Consider the following 19,707-nt stretch of genomic DNA (forward strand, 5'->3'; position numbering starts at 1 on the left):
TCTATGTTGGGAAGCCCATGCTCGTGCTATTTTGGAAAATTTTTAATGTAATGATAAATTATGCAAAATTGTAGTGACTTAATTAGTGAAGTAGAAGTGGCTCACTAAAACTTTTTCGTGTTGAACTGTTATTTTCATTTAGGCATAATTTTTGATTAGCAAAGCTTTTGTGAAAACTACATTAAACTGAACCACAGATTACATTTTGAAATATTTATGTATGTGCCACCACAAAGACAATATGAAAAACGGAAAAAAATTAGTTATGAAACATCATACATTTAGAGGGCACATGGTGTTATTTCACTGCTTACAAAATTGAATCAAATTTACAAAGAACATAGCAGTATGAACCCCCTTAACAGTATGATGTTGTACCCTCTCTGGCCTAGATACATGCACTTATTCAGTTGAGAAGAGTGTCATAAAGCCATTGTATCCTCTCCTTAGGAAAGCTGGAAAGGAAAGCTGTTGTAACTGTTTCCTGATATCCTGAATCCTGGCCTCTGGAGCAGAGTTGATGTCAGAGCTGGTCACACAAATCTGCTATTGAAGACAGATCTGGGGATCTTGCTGATCATAGGAGTACCTCAACGTACCTGCAGAACTGTGATACATCACTGGAACACAATACAATGTCATTCATCAACAGTCCACATGTCCTAGTCATGGTACCCCTCCAAACACAGTCATTTGTGTTGTGGTTTAATGCCAGACTGTGTGTCAGATGGTAATTCTGGTTGCTGCTTGTCTCTGACCGATGGTATGAGATGATATGGAATGTTGCAGGGTGTCCTTTAAGACTTATCATATGGTAGATGAAAATGTAAAGGGGTTATGATGTGTTCAGTGCAAAATGTCACAGTTGTCTTCCTGGTCAACCTCTACTTTGACTATGAGTATGCCTGTTCTCATGTTGCCATACAGTTTAACATTGGGCCACTGTCACATCTGAATGCCCCACAATCTGAATATTGCACAATTTGACCTGCCAGCCAAATGGAGACCCTCAGTGATGCCTCTTTCAATCCCTGCCAGGTGCTGATAGTGCTGTCCCACATGAGTATGTGGCATCTCTATGTCCTTCTCAGTGATCACTGAGTGTCTGTCATTGTTATTGCTTCTTAGGTACCCTAGGCCTTATAACAACATTTAACATGAACAACGCTAACACAGTTTGATGGCTGTTCTATCGGTCAGAAAATACCAGCTCTAATCAAATACATGACCATCCTGAACAAACTGTATGCTCCCTTTGCCTTTTTTAATCTTGTGGAATCATGGTTTTTGTCATATTTTCATGTGTTTTTGGTGTATATTCTGATGAACTTAAAAATACGCAGCAGGTGATCATCCATTTGCTGTTCCTGATGTTGTGATAACATATATTTAACTTTATTGTTTTCTACAATTCAGGACCAGGGATCGCCACCTCGATATTCTGATGCTGTCATCTATGTGTATGTGATAGATGCAGATGATCAGAATCCAAAATTTTTTGATGAAAGATACACTGCTGAACTGCCTATTGTGCCATTACAGGTTGGTATAATTAATTTTCCTCTCTCTCTCTCTCTCTCTCTCTCTCTCTCTCTCTCTCTCTCTCTCTCTCTCTCTCTCCCCCCCCCCCTGTCTGTCTGCCTGTGTGTGTGTGTGTGTGTGTGTTTTTTTTTTTTTTTAAAAAAAGGTTGAAGCTTTACCTCTGATCTAAAAATAGGAATTAATTTCTCAGAAAAGCAAGAGACACAAGGACACACAGACTTGTTGATGGTGGACATTAGGAATACTTATACTTAAAAAGTTGCCTGTTGTGAATCGTACGTGCATGCGCGCACACGCACACACACACACACACACACACACACACACACACACACACACACACGGGAGGGAGATCTTGCATGTGGATTCCACACAAGATGTCAGTGATGTAGTATCTGTCTTCTGGAGTGGCTCGTTTGTACAAGAATGTGATGTATTATTGTTAGGACCATGTTATCCATGTTACCCATTTTACTGTTTTTTCATTATTGGTTGGTTAATTCACAGCATTGCACTTGTTGCTGTGTACCAGTTATCACTTATAACTGTCGCTTATTTTGCTGTCCTGTAGATTTGTGATGACAATCTGACATTTGCATATCCTGACACAGATTTTTTCTTTTTTCAAGTTGTTGAACACTCAGTACCTAAAGATTGTCTAGTCCTGGTCGCAAAGTCCCACAACTATACATAGGGAAAATCATATACCCACATTATCAAGCTTGAAGATACTGTCGTAGTTCAGTGATCACATATTATGAATATTCTTCAAAACAGTTCTACAATAATTATAAATTATTAACAAATAAAACTATACAATTTTTAAAAAACATTGTTTCAAGGTAAATTATAAATATCACACCACTGTCAGCAAAGATGTTATGTAGGTAGCAGAAATGTAAAATTGTGTAGAGTGTTTTAATGAATCATTAAAACAACACTTGTATTTGTTTGCTTATTTGTTTTTACTCCAAGGGGTTGAATATTACTCTGTATGGTATGAAACTCCCTCATGTACACAATTCAATGAATGAGTTTACCATTATTATGATGATTTTTGGATAAATTTTGTGCTTTCCTGTCATGTTGCTGTTGCGGACATTAGTTTGAAGACTGATTTGATGCAGCTCTCCTTGTCAGTCTCTCCTGTACAAGCCTCTACATATTGCGTAATTCCTGCTGCCTATATCCATTGGAACCTGTTTACTATAGTTAAATGTCAGTTTCCATCTACAAATTATCACTCATATCTCTTCCTTGCAAAAGCTTTCCTTCGTTTTCAGATCCTTATTGCCTCGGGATCTGTCCTATCAGCTGGCCCCATATTTTGCGAAGAGTTGTGCAACAAACATGTTTTCTCCCCAGTTCCATTCTGTACCTGCTTAAGAATCCAATCTACCCACCTAGTCTTGAGTATCCTTCTGTAGCATCACACTTCAAAAGATTCTGTTGTCTTTTTGTCTCATTCATGGTTCCCTTTTAGCCAAGGCTACACTGCAGGAAAATACCTTCAGGAAAGACTTTGCACTATTTATATTTACAGTTTATAAAAAATTTCTCTTTTTTCCAGAACACTTTTTCTTGCTTTTGCCATCCTGAGTTTTACATCCTCTCTACCTTAACCATTATTAGGTATTTCCTGCCCAAGTAACAAAACTCATCTACTAATTTTAGTGTCTCATTTCCTACTTTAAATACTTCAGCATTAATTGACTTAACTAGTCTACTTTCATTACCTTTGTTTTACTGTTGGTGATGTTCATCTTACAACCTTTTCTTGACACTGTACATTTCATTCAGCCGATCTTCAAAGTCCATTGTTACCTCTGGTGGAATTACAATATCATCACCAAACCTCAAAGTTTTTATTTCTTCTCCTTAACTTTAATTGGTTCTCCAATATTCTCCTTGGTTTCATTCACAGCTTATGCCTGTCTCACTCCCTGCTCAGCCACTGCTTCTCTTTCATGCCATTCAGCTCTTATAACTGCTGTATGATTTCTGTATAATGGTAAATAACTTTCACTCTCCTTATTTTTACCTCCAAAATTTCATGTAGAGTATCCAGTCAATTTTGTCAAAAGTTTCCTGTAAATCCTCAGTTGTTATATCAATAGGTTTGCCCTGTTCAGTCTCTCTGACATGATATGTCTTGTGAGAAAAATCTGAGATTTCAGCTGTAAATACCAGCAAAAGCTTAACAAATGGTAGACATCAGAAGAGACCAAATTGCCTGACTTTGAATGAAAGGTAATGAAATATTTGTGAAACATTCTTAACATTCTAAGAAAAGTGGTATCGACTTTTTTTTTTAACTAAAAATTTCGTACTGTAAACAGTTCTTATCAGTACATGAACTGGATTAATAACAAAAACAATGTTGAAGTATCTAGAAATCAAAGAGGGGAAAACAAGAATGTAAGAAAGATTATAGTAAAGCTACCACAATCGCGTGCAGGTAAATAACATTATTAATCAGAATTCTCTGTATTTACACAGGGAACACGCTTGAAGGTCCTGCCAAGAGAAATTGCAGCATATGACCAGGATGTTGGAATCAATGCACCTATTTATTACACTTTCAACTCTGGTGAGGTCTTATTAGTAGTGAAAGAATGTATTTCTTAAGAACAGAGTTAAAGAAATATTGTACTAAATATTTATATTACAATTCTGAACGGTATCTGTACATTTTTAGTAAATAATGAGTAATTTCCTGTTTTCATTGAGCACACACCAGATCATGAAAACGACGTTTGGAAATATTTTAATATTAGGAGCACAAATTGATCTGTTACTGAATAATTGGATGCAATATGATTTCCCTTCCAGCAACTCAGGATTACAGATTTTTTGAAATTGACAGAAGTTCGGGTCATGTAATTTTGCAAAGAACTGTGCCTGACGATGAGCTCCTGCAGCCTACAACTCTTGTTGTTAGGGTATGTTACACTTCAGATTCATCCTGTATGTCATATATTTGTAACGTAATCAAATGTTACCAATGTTTAAATAAATTGTATTATTCCACAGATAATATAAACCATAATTATCATTATGTTCTTATATTGAACAGATTCTCTTTGTATTAAACTCTTGCTTCTGTTCATTCTAACAGTGTTACATTTTTACAGTTTAAGCAAATCATGAAATTATTTTTACTCCTGTTAAATTGTAATGATATTTTCAAAATTTAAAACTAGTTCTTAAATGAATCCAAAGAGTGTGGTGCTAGTGTGATGGGAGTAAATTTTCACTTTAGAAAGTTATTCTAGTGATATCAGGCTTCTCATGGTATTGTGGATGAGAAATATCCATAACATTAAACATACACAGCTATTTCTAGAACAGCCTTCAGTTATTATCTGTCTTGGTCGTACCTTAAATCTTATTAGATCTCAAAGCACCAACATGCAAATCATACATTTATGACTCAGATTTAACTAAACCAAATAAACAACCCTCACCACATATAAACAATCTGTCTTTACAAACAAAGTTATTGATACTATTTCATGGAGCTAAAGGCTAACAATTTCTTAAGAAGACAGATGTGGAGTAGATAATGAAAAACTCAATCAACCAACCGATCAGTCAAGTAATGCTAAAGCTATCACTTTACTTGAAGTGGATCCAAGTTGAATTCTGCAAACCTGTGCTGCAGAAACTGACTTAGTTACCATTGTGTATTCAGTCTGTCTATGAGTTTCATTCTCAGAAGTTAAATTATTGTACTGAAATGTTAATAGAAAGTCTTAATTTTATCCAATCAATCTGTCAGATGGGTCACCATTTTGATCATTTTACCAAATAAAGTCTTATGGAAATGATGAAAATCTTGAACTGTCAGAAGGCCATAAACTGAACTTAACTACCATGAAAGTCTCTTGTAAAATTTCAAGAAACAGTATTAAGTGTGGGTGCTAGGAATATACAACAACTCCCTACATATTTCTCAGTTAAGGACAATAAAGATAAGATTACAGTAATGGGAATGGAAAAGGAGGAAACCCTAATATGTAGTGCAATGAGAAGTACCCTCTGCCATCCATTTCACACCAGTGTGCAGAGTACGGATGTACGTGTAGAAGCCAGCAGTTTTGCACCTCGACCCTCATAATTTCAGTTCACAAGATACAAAAGTTCCTTTCTTAACAGTGTGGCACACAGCATATCTTCGTATCTCTCTCCACACTAAACTTTTCCAGACCATTCCAGTTGGCAGAGTAGCTCTTGGCCCTAATATCCTAAATTATTTGTTGAATGTGTTCTAAGCTCTATCTTCCCCTCCAGTTCCTATCCTTCACAAATCCCTCAGGTACGATGGAAATTATTCCCCAATATCTTCACATATGTCGTACCATACTGCCTCTTCTTGTCAGTGTTTTTGACATGTTCCTCTCCTCCCCATATTTTCAACGTATCTTTATACTACATCTCACATGCTAAAATTCTCTTCTTTTTCAGATTTTCTACAGTCCACAATTCCCTTATGTACATTTTTGTGTTTCAAATGTGAATTCTCAGAAATATCTTTCTCAAATTAAGGCAAATGTTTAATATTAGTAGGTTTTTTTCACCAGGTAAGCCCTCTTTGCTTGTGCAATCTGCTTTTATGTCCTCCTTCCTTTGTCCATCACATGTTATTTTGCTTCCAAGGTAGCAGAATTACTCACTTTGTCTACTTAATAGCCACCAGTTTTGCTAAACTTACAGCTAATCTCATTTCCAGTAGTCCTCATGACATAAATCTCCTTTCAATTTACTCCCTATCCACAGTGTGTGCTCGTGAAACTGTTAACTGCATTCAAAAATCTTTGCAGTTCTTCCTGACTGTCACTGAGGGTAGCAATGTCATCAATGAATCTAATGGTTGATATCCTCTCACACTGAATATTAATCCCTCTCCTAAAGCATTCTTTTGTTTCTGTCATTGTTTCTTTGGGTGTAGATTGGACTGGTGGAAAAATGCTCCTATCAGAGCACAAATAAGGTGAATATGCTTCCGTTTAAAAGACACTGACTGAAAAGTGGGGTACCAGCTGCCTCAACACCTTTAAACATTTGGCATGTGAACATATTTGCATTCTTTTTAAAATTCAAGTCGTCTCACTCTCACAAGCTTCCCTAACTTTTAACTTGCTCAAACCCACTAGCCCAACACTGTAAGTCACTCATACCCATCTGCTCCCACTTGTCCATTCTCATTCATTCACTCACTCACTCAGCACAACTGTCTCCTGTATCACAGCCACAGCCTCCTTCATTCTGTCCTGCTACTACTGTCTCCTCTTGCTCTCTCTTCTGTTCTTCTGTTATTATATCACTCATTCCTCCCCCCCTCCCTCCCCCTCCCCCTCCCCCTCCCCCTCTCCCTTCCCCCTCCCCCTCCCCCCTTCCCCCTCCCCCTTCCCCCTTCCCCCTCCCCCTTCCCCCTTCCCCCTCCCCCTTCCCCCTCCCCCTCCCCCTTCCCCCTCCCCCTTCCCCCTTCCCCCTCCCCCTTCCCCCTCTCTCCCCCTCCCCCTCCCCTTCCCCCTCTCTCTCCCCCCTCACTCTCCCCCCTCTCTCTCCCCTCTCCCTCTCCCTCCCCCTCCCCCTCCCCCTCCCTCTCCCTCTCCCACTCCCCTCACTGTCATTGTCACAGGCTCTGTCTCTCATCATCACTAGCTCTCACCCAATTCCACTTTCTTCTGCTCTTTATTCCTCTCCCACTGGCATGTCACCTTCACTCTTTTCCCAGCACTATTCTGTCACTGTCAACTACGTTCCACTCCCACTGTGCCCCTTTCTTTCTCTCTCACTGCCGTTGTGCAAAGGAGTAATGTCTACTAGCTTCCACCTCTTTCTGACTGCCCCCACTTCCGATTGTGGTAGCTGGTACCTCACTTTCGAGTCTGTCCTCTAAACAGGAGCACTTCTTTGTGCTACAAAAGGAGTATTCTTCCACTGGTTCCCTACTTTTCCCTGCCACAGCAGGGCATATCACGCATATGGAAAAAAACCTTATGGCTCAGTAAAATTTTGATAGTTTATTCCTGTGAAACTGAAATAATGCAAAACTAATTTTACACCTCAGGCCAGATTTTACATTTACAAAAATTTTGTATATCCTTCAGAACAACATGGGGTTCTCAGAACCCTCCTGATGGTAACAGAGACACTTACCAGTATATTTCTCCATGCTACATCACTTTATAAACCACATTAGTGCCTAACATCAGATAGGGTAACTTTAAAACTGTGTGTCTTGGAAGTGGGTAAAGATATCAAGAAAATTTTCAAGGTTGTTAGATATTGACATTTTGGGAATATATCATAAAAGTTGCAGCCATTTACTGTCAATAGCCATCTTTGAATCTATGGATTTGTTTTGGTACCCAAAAACCACATTTTTGTGGTGTTCCTTGATAATTGATAAAGATTTTTGAAAACAGTAAGATGGATTGTCTAGATAAATGCCTAGAGATTATAACATAAAAATCTGATCAATTGTGATTTATTATTTAGATTTCGCATCTCACTGGATTTTACATGCATATTTTATGTGTACATGCAAGGCAACTTTGAACCTCTGTGTCTTGTAAAACGTTAAAGATATTGTTAAAATTTTCGAGATTGTTTGAGATAGAGAGAGAGATTTTAGGAATATATCATAAAAATTTCAGCCATTTGCTGTGCATAATCATCTTGGGATCCACAGCTCTGTGTTGGTACAAAAAATTGTTAAAAAATATAAACTGTCCCTGGCCCAAGGGCTATCCGAGATACTTGACCCTACTTCCTTATCACCAAGAGACCCTGAGATATGAGATGAGACCCCTAAGAATACTGTTTTTATGTGTGGCATTTTGAACTTATTTGTAGCAGGTAACACAAGCTGTCATAAGCATATTGATAATGGATATGAAATACAAAATTCCTGTCTTGTACCCTTTTTAAACTGAGCACTTCATTCTTGGGCTTTCATTCTTTCACTACTGGAAAATTTTTTTTGGGCACTCTAAAAAGTAAACTCATGAGGGAACACGTGCATATTATTGTGGTTCCACTACTTTAGTACTATTGTTATATCATTTAAACTGTAGTTCTTGTTGAAAGTTAAAATGTTGTTCTATATTCCTAAACAGAAACATTTCCTGTGAAGTAATCTTCAGTAGTGAGCCAAATGCCAATGCATTTTAATTTACTGTGAAACTCAGTTACCGTTTTTCTTGTGGTATTTTTAGTACTTTATAAAGATAGAAAGATTAACTAATTGAGTCAAGTGGCAATTTTTTCCCTTATCATATAGAAAATCCAGGTTGGAATAACAACAGTATTATGAAAAGGAAAGATGGCCATACATGTTGAGCTTTTAGCCAAAAGTAGACTCTAAAGTCTAAAGTAGACACTACCCACAAAAGCAAACCACACACACAAAATACCACTGTCTCCGGCCACTGATGCTGGACTGCAAGCAACTATGCCTGATAGGAGAAGCTATGGGAGGAGGAGGGATAGCAGAATGGGGGTGAGAGAAAGTAAAGTGCTGCTTGTGGGAGCATGCAAGGACATGGGGAGAAGATAGGTGTAGTTGGGAGGCTAGAGGGAGGGGATGGTTGGGGAGTGGGTGGAAGTGGAGTGGAAAAAGAGAAGAGTAGAAGAGGGGAAAAAGACTAGTCAGTGCATTGGTGGAATAGAAAGATGTGTTGTGCTGGAATGGGAGCTGGGAAGGAGATACATGGGTAAAGGACAGGGACTAATGAAGGTTGAGATCAATCGGGTTACAGGTATGTAGGATTTATTGCAGGTAGAGTTACTACCTGTGCATTCAGAAAAGCTGGTGTTAATAGATAGGATCCAGATGGTGCAAGCTGTGAAGCAGTCACTGAAGTGAAGAACATTGTGCTGGGCAACGTGTTCAGCAACTGGATGGTCCAGCTGTTTCTTGGCCAGTTTGTCAATGGCCATTCGTGCAGGCAGACACCAATGGTGTCTGTAGTCATGATGGGTGATGGGCAGCAGTTGCAGCAATTGGGTGGTCCAGGTGCTTCTTGGCCACAGTTTGTTGTTTGCCATTTATGTGGGTAGACATGTCTAATGTCTGCCCACATAAACAGCCAAGGACAAACTGTGGCAATCCAGTTGTTGGGCACTCTGCCTAACACAATGTCCTTCACTTCAGTGACTGCTTCACAGCCTGTATCATCTGGATCCTTCCTACCAACACCAGATTTTTTGAATTGCACAGGTGAGAACTTTCCATGCAAAATATCCTGTGTTCCTGCAACCCCACTGGTTTCAACCTTCATTAGTCCCTGTTCTTCACCCACCCATCCCATTTCCTGTTCCCATTACAGCAGTACACAGCTTTCTATTCCACCAATGATACTGATGCTAGTTTTGCATTTGTCCTATACTTCTCTTCTTTTGCGCTCCTCTCCCTGCCCCCACCGCACACCTCTTCTGACTGCACCCAGCTGCTCTGTCCTGCGTACTCTCACAATCAACACTTTACCTTCCTCCACTCCTATCCCACTGTGCCTCCACATTGTGTGTGTGTGTGTGTGTGTGTGTGTGTGTGTGTGTGTGTGGCTGCAGTCTTTCCTGTACATAATATTGTTGTTATATAAGCTTCTTATTACAAAGTAAGCAAATTTCAGAATATGACTCTGACCTGATAGTACAAGTATAAGTGATAAACGTAAATCTAATTCAGTGTTGCTTTGTCACCATATGCATAACTGTTTTTTTAGTCTCATTATATGACATGGAATTTTTTCAGGCTACACAGTATGACAACCCAGATCGGTATGCGTTAGCAACATTGACAGTTTCAAGGCCTGGTGTTGTTGCTGGTGATCTGATCTTTATTCAGAAGCATTTCTCAGCTTCTGTGCTAGAAAATGTTCCTCTAGGAAGTGTGTTACTTACTGCTGTTACCAATAAACCACGTGATAGGGTATGTCTACTTTAAAGTTTGTTGCCAGATGTTATATAAATAAGGCACTGAAGTAATTCACGCACTTTTAAGATATTCAAAGTATAGCATACTTGAGGTTGTGTAAATAAACATAATACATGTTGGTAAACATTTCTATTAAGGTGTAATGTGGTAATTTGTTATACTGAATGCCATAATTTGTGGAAAACACTAGAAATCTTGTATTTACTGGACATCATTTAGAAAGAAGTACACACATTCCACATGTAAATTATTAAGCCCCATGTAAATCAGAGAGAAATGGTAAATTATTATCATAAGAAGTGAATTACACATATGAACTATTGTGCAGTATGTAGTACATGTCAGTAATAAACAAACAAAATTTATGTTGAGAGAGCAGGGGGATATTTATGTAAATCTCTTGATTGATATTGATGCTAGTTTTGCGTATGTCCTATTTAAGCAAAAATATTTGGAATTTGGAATATTTATTTACAAGGTTTCTTCTGAGATTTATTATTGAAACTGTTTCTGGAAACCTTAAACACATTTCACAGTCACCTATCTTATCATTAGAGTTTACTGACAAAACTGGCAGGTTACATCAATAATAGAAAAATATTTATCTCGAAAAATGTTGACAACATATCTGTCCTGTCAAGAAGATATGTCATATATGTACATTTATATAAAGTAACAAGGTTGATTACATGAAAATGCTTAAAGTTAGATTAAATAAATAAATAAATAAATAAAATATCTCAAGACCGTAGGCAACCCTGAAATTCGAACTGTATACCTTCATGCCATTCCTATTGCATTAAAGATGTGGACAGTCCAGACTGAGACTTAAGGTTTCAAGAACTGATAAATGTCTTACATTTGTAGTATTACTATATTTTTCTAATTTTTGGCTACATTGCAATTGACAGAGAGTACGATTTTGGCTGGAAGACCCCACTCACTCTGGCACATTTAGCATTACTCAATCTGGAGATTTGGTTCTAAGACGTGCACTTGACTATGAAACACTTGACAACTATCAACTGAAAGTTCATGCTACTGATGGTCGAACGGTGAGTAATTTTTTTATACAATCATGTCATAAGAATTGTTTGTTGTAAGTCACATATTAATTAGTAGTTTATGATAATATATTATAAGTCATTCAATGCATAATCATAAGGAACAAAAAAGAGTTCTTTCCCCAATTTTCATAAATTTTTGATATCTTGTTCACATATGTAAAAAACAAAAAGTATGAATTTAAAATGTGTGCAGGCAGTATTTCTCAACTCTTACTTCTCTCACATGACATCCTGAAAGCTATGGATCAAGACAATCAGTTGGCTGTAGTACTTCTTGACATCCAAAATGCGTTTGACTCAGTGCCACACCATTGATGATTGACAAAATAGCTATCTGCCCTGGCTTTGGATGGATAGCACGAAATTCAAGCTTTCACAACAAACGGTTGCTTCATCAGGAAAGAGGGAAGGAGAGGGAAAGACGAAAGGATGTGGGTTTTAGGGAGAGGGTAAGGAGTCATTCCAATCCCGGGAGCGGAAAGACTTACCTTGGGGGAAAAAGGACAGGTATACACTCGCGCGCGCGCGCACACACACACACACATATCCATCCGCACATGCATTAACCAATAATGAAGAACCATGTGAAAAAACCTGCACCAAAGTCCAGTTGTATTTCTAAATTGTGCAGTGATTGGTAACTTTCTTTGAATGCACTTCAGTTTATTGGTAGACGCTTTGGAAACTGCAGTCTATCTACTTGTGGTTCCTATACCAAATTGAACTAACTGAAAATGTTAAACATAAATTAAGGCCAGCACGCAAGTGGTCACATGTTTGTTTGGCTCGCAGGAGTGTCTTGTGGAAATGTTGGAACATGTGAACTAAATTAGATAATTACAGAGGCATTTAAGTAGTCATTCTTCACATGCTCAACATACAAAAGGAATAGGAAGAAACACCGATAGATTGTAAAATGGGAAGTAACCTCTGCCATGTACTTTGTAGTGGTTTACAGTGCATAGATGCAGTTATAGATATCCATTTTAGCTAACTCATAATTGCTTTAGTTTGGCCACTGGCATGTAATTTTTGAAGGACTTGCTTCTAATAACTTTCCAAAATGCTACATATTTCTTTCACATGATTCCACTTCCAACTAGTGTTTCAAATGCAAACCCACTAAGAGTTTAGTTTGGTCCCCCCCCCCCCCCTTTTTTTTCTTTCTTCTTTTTTCCTCCACACAGGGTTATATATCTTCTAGTTCAGTAATTCAGGCTGTTCCAATGCTGTCCCATTAGCAAGACTGCTGGGGAATGTCTGTCAGTTTGTTAGCAGGCAGCTGCAGCTGCTATAGGTTACTTGCCTGGTAACCCTATTGTGTGTGTTTCGGGCCACCTGCTGCTCACAGGCACAAGGCCATGGCAATATGGACAATGAGCTACAGCCAGGATGCTTGACTGCCTGACACAGTTCCATAACATTCTGTGATCTCAAAGGAAACTGTTTCTCTTTCAAATATATGCACAAAAAAAATCACATTGGTTTAAATCTGGACTTAAAGGAGGCCAGAAGAATCCCCATGATGGCACTGCTGGTAATGAAGGGACATCACATGATTGCTGAGTATTTCCTGTAGAAAATGGGAGTACAGCATTAGCTGTATGGGGTGTTGCGCCATCTTGCATAAACCACTGTGTGTTCATTGGAAGTTTGGTGGCAAGAAGATGTAGCACAAAGTCATTTTCCAATGTTCTGTATCAGCCAACATTGATAGTTTCATTGAAAAACTCTGGTCTGATTTGGCCATGAGTGGATAGAGCTACCCACACTGTCACATTTTCCCCATGCATCGTTTTTTTCCTGAAAAGTTGATGCCCGAGGTCATTTCCCTTCCAACAAACTACCTTCTTCTTCAAATTTTCTTGTTAATAGAAAAATTGAGTGCCTTCGTGGAGCCCAATGCATGTGGAATATTGCCCTAAATTATCTTAACACTGCTGAACAAATAATCATCTGAGCTCAGGCACAGTGAAATGCAGAACAACGGCTGGCAATATTGCAGCAGCACAATCTGTACTGACATTTCCATGAAACAAAACACGTTGGAGCAAAATTTAAATGAAATACTACTAGAGTTACAATTTTTATTCAGTGTTAAAATATGTCAACTATTCATGTGCAGCCTGTACATTCATAGCAAATGACCAAAGTGAAGATTGGTCTTTCACCAGAAGAGGGGAAAGCTTAGCACAACTTAGATTCAAATTGAATTGAGCTACATAAAGTGCTGTGTAGTAGCAATTCTTAACAAATAAGTTTTATATACTTATCTCTGTTTCTGATACATATGCTGAAATTGTTCATCATTGCACTGAACATTTTGACATAGATAAACTGAACTTCAGTACACATTGGCAGCACTTTGTACTTAACAAGATCATAGTGTATGGTAATCTGTATAATACAGTCAGCCTACATTCTCCCATTATTCAGTGCTCCTCAGCTTAAACGAAACTAGTGTGTTTGAGTGCCAAGGAATAAAAAAAGCAGTGTAATAGATTACAGGAAACTAGAATACATTCAGAAAGCCAGCAAAAATTAATTCGTTAAAAGGAGAGATGTAAAACAACTTCATAGAAATTGTAAGATAAAGAGGGAAAAGTCAACTTCAAGGATTTCATACAAGGCTTATCAGTGTAAGTTATACACTGAGGCACCAAAGAAACTGGTATAGGCTTGCGTATTCAAATACAGAGATATGTAAGCAGGCAGAATAAGTTGCTGCGGTCGGCAATGCCTATATAAGGCAACAAGTGTCTGGTGCACTGGTTAGTTCAGTTACTGTTGCTACAATGGCAGGTTATTAAGATTTAAGTGAGTCTGAATGTGGTGTTATAGTAGCCACATGAGTGATGGGACAAAGCATCTCCAAGGTAGTGATGAAGTGGGGATTTTCCTGTTCGACCATTTCATGAGTGCACCGTGAATATCAAGAATCCAGTAAAACATCAAACCTCTGACATCACTGCAGGCAGAAAAAGATCTGCAAGAATGGGACCAAGGATGACTCAAGAGAATTGTTCAATGCGACAGAAATGCAACCTTTCCATAAATTGCTGCAGATTTCAATGCTGGGCCATCAAGTGTCAGCGTGTGAACCATTCAACGAAACATCATCAGTATGGGCTCTCAGAGCCAAAGGTCCACTTGTTTAACCTTGATGACTGGACAACACAAAGCTTTACACCTTGCCTATGCCCATCACCGACGATGGACTGTTGATGACTGGGAAACATGTTACCTGGTCAGACGAGTGAATCAAGTGGATGGACATGTACGGGTATGGAGACAACATCATGAATCCATGGACCCTGCATGTCAGCAGGGAACTATTAAAAGATGGTGGAGGCTCTGTAATGGCGTGGGGCGTGTGCAGTTGGAGTGATATGGGACCCCTGGTAAATCCAGCTACTACTCCGACAGGTGACACGTACATAAGCACCCTGTCCGATTACCTGCAGCCATTCATGACCATTGTGAATTCCGATGGACTTCGGCAGTTTCAGCAGGACAATGCAATACACTACAAATACAGAATTTCTCCAGGAACAATCTTCAGAGTGTAAACACTTCCGTTAGCCACCAAACTCCCCAGACATGACCATTATTGAGTATATTTGGGATGCCTTGCAACGTGATGTTCAGAAGAGATCTCCAAACCCTCATACTTGTACAGATTTATGGACAGCCCTGCAGGATTCATGGTGTCAGCTCCCTTCAGCACTACTTCAAACATTAATCAAGTCCATACCACGTCATTTTGTGGCACTTCCGCGTGCTCGCAGAGGCCGTACACGATATTAGGTAGGTGTCCCAGTTCCTTTGGCTCTTCAGTGTATACTCTCCTTTGTCTGGCATTCTGTAATGTATATTCTTTCACATGACTGAAATATCACATTTAGTGTGAAGATAAAATATACCTTTCTCTACTCAAATGAAATGAACTGATTTCTGTATACTGTGGTGCATTTACTCCAATTTGAGTATTCCTTAACATATGCCCCTTACCCCAGACATCACAGATAAACTTTTGATACAAGAAATTATCAAATTGCATAGGGCTACGCACAGCACTTCTGAAAAGCAAAATGTGATAAAAGCAATAAGTCATGATCTCTGAAAGAAACTGTAATTGGTGTTATATGGACAGATGAACTGAAAATAAAAGTAGTGTGTGTGTGTGTGTGTGTGTGTGTGTGTGTGTGTGTGTGTGTGTGTGTGTGTGTGTGTGTGTGTCTCCAGTGGCATAAAAATTGTGTCCACATCAAAGTGGAAGACTAATAACTGACTTAAAACTTAAGTTTGGCCAGCCAGGAAGTCCAAGAAGTAGTAACTTTCAAGAGAAGTTGCTGAAAGACTTACAGAAACATTTTTGTAGTGATGTATGTATTTCCTTAACATGTTGCTACAGTTATGTCTGTATCTAAAAATCAACATCCTGACTGACAGACGTACTGTCCTGAAAGACGTACTCACTCATCGTTGTCCAACCCAAACCGCTAAGGATAGAAACTTGAAATTTGTAGAGGGTGTTGATCTTATACTGCAGGTGTTATTTAAGAAGGGATTTTTCGAAATTCCACTCCTAAGAAGGTGAAATAAGGGAGGAAATATTTTTTGAAAAAGTCACTATTAAGGCAATTTTGAAGCTAGACCTACGAAAATTGGTATTTGTTTTTCTGTTATAAATAAAAAGACATTTTTCAGCACTTTTGGAAATTTAACCTCTGTGGGGTGAAATAGTGGTTGAAAGTTCTTGTGAAAACCAGGTATTGCAGTGTTTTTGGAAATTCAACCCTGAAGGGAGTGAAATAGGGGATGAAATGTTTTATGAAAATATTTTAGTGTGAAAGTATTTTTAAAGCTAGATCTGTGGAATTTTAAATTTGGCTTCTCATTTAGAAGTGAAATGGCACATGTTTAACTGTTTTTGGCAGTTCAACCCCTAAGAGGATGAAATAGAAGATGAAAATTTATATGAAAATATTTTATTATATTAAAAAATTTGTAAAGCTAAACATATGAAAATTGATATTTCGCTTTTTGGTTAGATGTAAAGAAAAATGTGTTAGGGGAATTTTACCACAAAAATGCAAAAGACATGATTTAAAAAAAAAAAAAAAAATTGGACTCCAGCTACCACAATCGCTTTTTGGTCACAAGTACATTTCGCAATGACCATGCTTCTGTGGCTGGGTGGCTTGTGGCTTGGAAGAAGGCAGCTAGTTTGCTGGGTAGTAATGTGAGAGGTAAGGGTGGTGGGTACACAGGCTAGGTACGTGATGCATTGTTGTTAGATCAAGAGGGAAGGACACAAACTCAAGATTAAGTGGGTGTGACAAAGCAGCTCTGTACTTCCTCTCATTTTGCCATAAGCCTCCTTAAATTCATTTTATTTTCGTTTTTTGCCTAATTATAATTACCATTAACATGCATGCATGTAATCTGCATTTCCATAAAAGAGGAAGGCTGGCCCTCAGTCTTAAGGAATACAGCACTAGGTCTAATTTTGTGCTTAGTTTTGTGTATGTAATTAAGTTCCTGATTTATTTTGACCATTCCTAGTTAATATCTTTTGGTACAGATCATTATAGGGTGAAATCAGTAATTGTTTCATGTCTTAGGTTCTATTGTTTACTTATAAATAAATATAAATTCTGTACTAATTATAAACATTTGAAAGAACAAGAAGTAAGGTTCTTAAAATATTTATTTGGCTCTATTGAAAAACATATTAGCAAAGCCAACCCTTGATTAATTCCAAAATAATTACCAGGTTTGTCAAAAGTATTGTTTGTATAGCTGTATCCATCAATTTCATTATTTAAACAAATAATTTGGCCTAACCTTTGTGGTAGAAGGAACTGTTAAAAAGGAAAAAATTTTCGAAGTATTCAGTTAATTGGATGAGTTATGCTTTAATTGTAATTTCTGTAACTTAAACATTGAACAAGGTATAGTTTCAGTGCCTATTATTGTGAGGATATATAAAGGATCGATTTTTGGTCCCATGACAGTCAGTCACTCCACAGCCGATTTTCAGATGTAAAACATGTATTGGTTATATTAACAACAATGCATCAACTTAACACTGGAACAAGTGTAACACAAATAGGCCATGTGTTAGAACAGTTAATCACAATGCCTGTTTAATTTATTTGAAAAATAGTGTCACACATACCATATTATTCTGCAAGAACTGTGAACTGTGTGGTTAGGTTTACACTGTTCATAGATGTTCAACAGCAAACTATTGTAGCAGTATGCTGATGTTGCCTGCGACCTATTAATGAGGCTTATCAACATTTACCAGTAGTGAACTGGCTGTATAATTGTGCAATATTGCAGCGTTGTGAACAGTGAAAGTAAAGAACTGGGTGAACATCACATGGGAGGGGGTGGCAGCATGCAGGAGGGTGAAACCTTTGGGTGGAGGGTGTGGGGACAGTGGGCTACCAAAGATTGAGGCCGGGACAATTACAAGAGCGAAGGATGTGTTTAGAGAACAACTCCCATCTGCACAGTCCAGAGAAGAAGCTGGTGGTGGTAGGAAGGATCCAGACGACCTAGATTGTCAAGCAGCCATTGAAATTGAGCATATTGTGACACCAGGTGGTCAACTTTGTTATCGGTAACAATTTGGTGGAGGCCATTCATATCCATATTAACAGCCATTTGATAGTCGTACCGACATAACAAGCTGTGCAGAGTTTGCACCAGAGTTGGTATGTGACATGGCTGCTTTCACAGGTGGCCCAGCTTCTGATGGGATGGGATAAACCTGTGACAGGACTGGAGTAGGAATTGCTGAGTGGGTGGCTTGGGTGGGTTTTGCACCATGGTCTTCAATAGGGGTATAGTCCCTGTGGCAAGGGGTTGGGAGTGGGTGTAACATAGGGATAGACTAGTTATGGGGTGGTTGGGTGATGGAACACCACCTCAGGTGGGGTGGAAAAGATTTTGTGTAGGATGTCCCTCATTTCAGAGCATAATGAAGAGATATTGAAGCCCTGACACAAGATACGGTTCAGATGTTCCAGTCCAGGGTATATTTGGGTGATGAGGGGGCATTTCTTTGTAGTTGATTCTTGGGAGTGATGGGAGGATTGTGAGGGTGTGAGAATATGGTACAGGAAATCCTTTTGTGTACTAGGTTTTAGGGGTAGTGCCTGTCTATGAAGTCGCTCATGAAGCCTTCATCATATTGGGTAAGGGAGTTCTCTTCACTGCAGGTACATAGCCCAAGGGTGGCTAGGCTGTAGGGAGGGATTTTTTGGTGTGGAAGGGATGGCAGCTGTCAAAAAGCTGGTGGTTAGTTGGTTTAATGTGGGCAGAGCCATCAGAGAGGTGGCAGTCACTGTCCAGAAAGGTGGCATATTGGGTTGAGGAAGACCAGATGAAGTGGATGGGAAAGAAAGTGTTGAGGTTTTGAAGGAGTGAGGATAAGAGGTCTTGGCCCTGAGTCCATGTCATGAAGATGTTATCAGTGAACCTGAATCAGACCAGGAATGAGAGTTTTAGGAAGCTAGGAAGGTTTCCTCTAGCTGACTCATAAGCAGGGTGGCATAAGTACTTAAGCATTCTGCTTTTCAGTGAATGGCCTCCTTTAATACGAAAGTATTTATTTGAATATTATTTTTATAAGAACTTAGGATCAGCAGTCATGATGAACAATAGACATTTACATTCAATAATATGTATTGCTTACAGTACTGGCTTTCTTAGCTCCAAAAGCTATAGCACCAGTGAATTTCCTAATTGGTTTGTTTATTAATTTTTCTCTGGTTTGTCTTCTTTCTGTTCTGGTAGTTCATAGCTGCTTCTCACCAGTACAAAAATTTTCAACTGTTTTTCTTATTGTCATTTGATATTAGGTATCGTGTTCTTCCTTACTGAAAAATATATCAACTGCTTGGAATATTAGTTGTTGTTTTACTTGCAGAATGACACTGCCCAACTTGAAGTCTCAGTTCTCAATGTGAATGATTGGGACCCACGATTTCGATACCCACAGTATGAGTTCTTTATATCGGACTTGGATGTTCAGCCAGGAGATGTAGTTGGCATTGTAGAAGCTGCTGATGGAGACAGAGGAGATACAATCACATTGAGTCTGAAAGGACCAGATGCCAGGTATGTTGAATCTTC

At 38.7% G+C, this 19,707-nt stretch overlaps 1 protein-coding gene across 2 annotated transcripts in view; it reads left to right on the forward strand.

Moving 5' to 3' along the window:
• Positions 1–19,707, forward strand: part of LOC126237025 (fat-like cadherin-related tumor suppressor homolog) — a 363,960-nt gene that overhangs the window by 318,327 nt on the left and 25,926 nt on the right. For both annotated transcript variants that reach the window (XM_049946768.1, XM_049946769.1), the window contains 6 exons: positions 1,417–1,542; positions 4,042–4,132; positions 4,375–4,484; positions 10,307–10,483; positions 11,401–11,544; positions 19,502–19,692. In XM_049946768.1, the coding sequence (XP_049802725.1) occupies positions 1,417–1,542; positions 4,042–4,132; positions 4,375–4,484; positions 10,307–10,483; positions 11,401–11,544; positions 19,502–19,692 (839 nt within the window). The remainder of the gene's footprint in view (positions 1–1,416; positions 1,543–4,041; positions 4,133–4,374; positions 4,485–10,306; positions 10,484–11,400; positions 11,545–19,501; positions 19,693–19,707) is intronic.

This window comes from Schistocerca nitens, chromosome 2 (genome assembly GCF_023898315.1).
Source record: "Schistocerca nitens isolate TAMUIC-IGC-003100 chromosome 2, iqSchNite1.1, whole genome shotgun sequence".
Taxonomy (NCBI): domain Eukaryota; kingdom Metazoa; phylum Arthropoda; class Insecta; order Orthoptera; family Acrididae; genus Schistocerca; species Schistocerca nitens.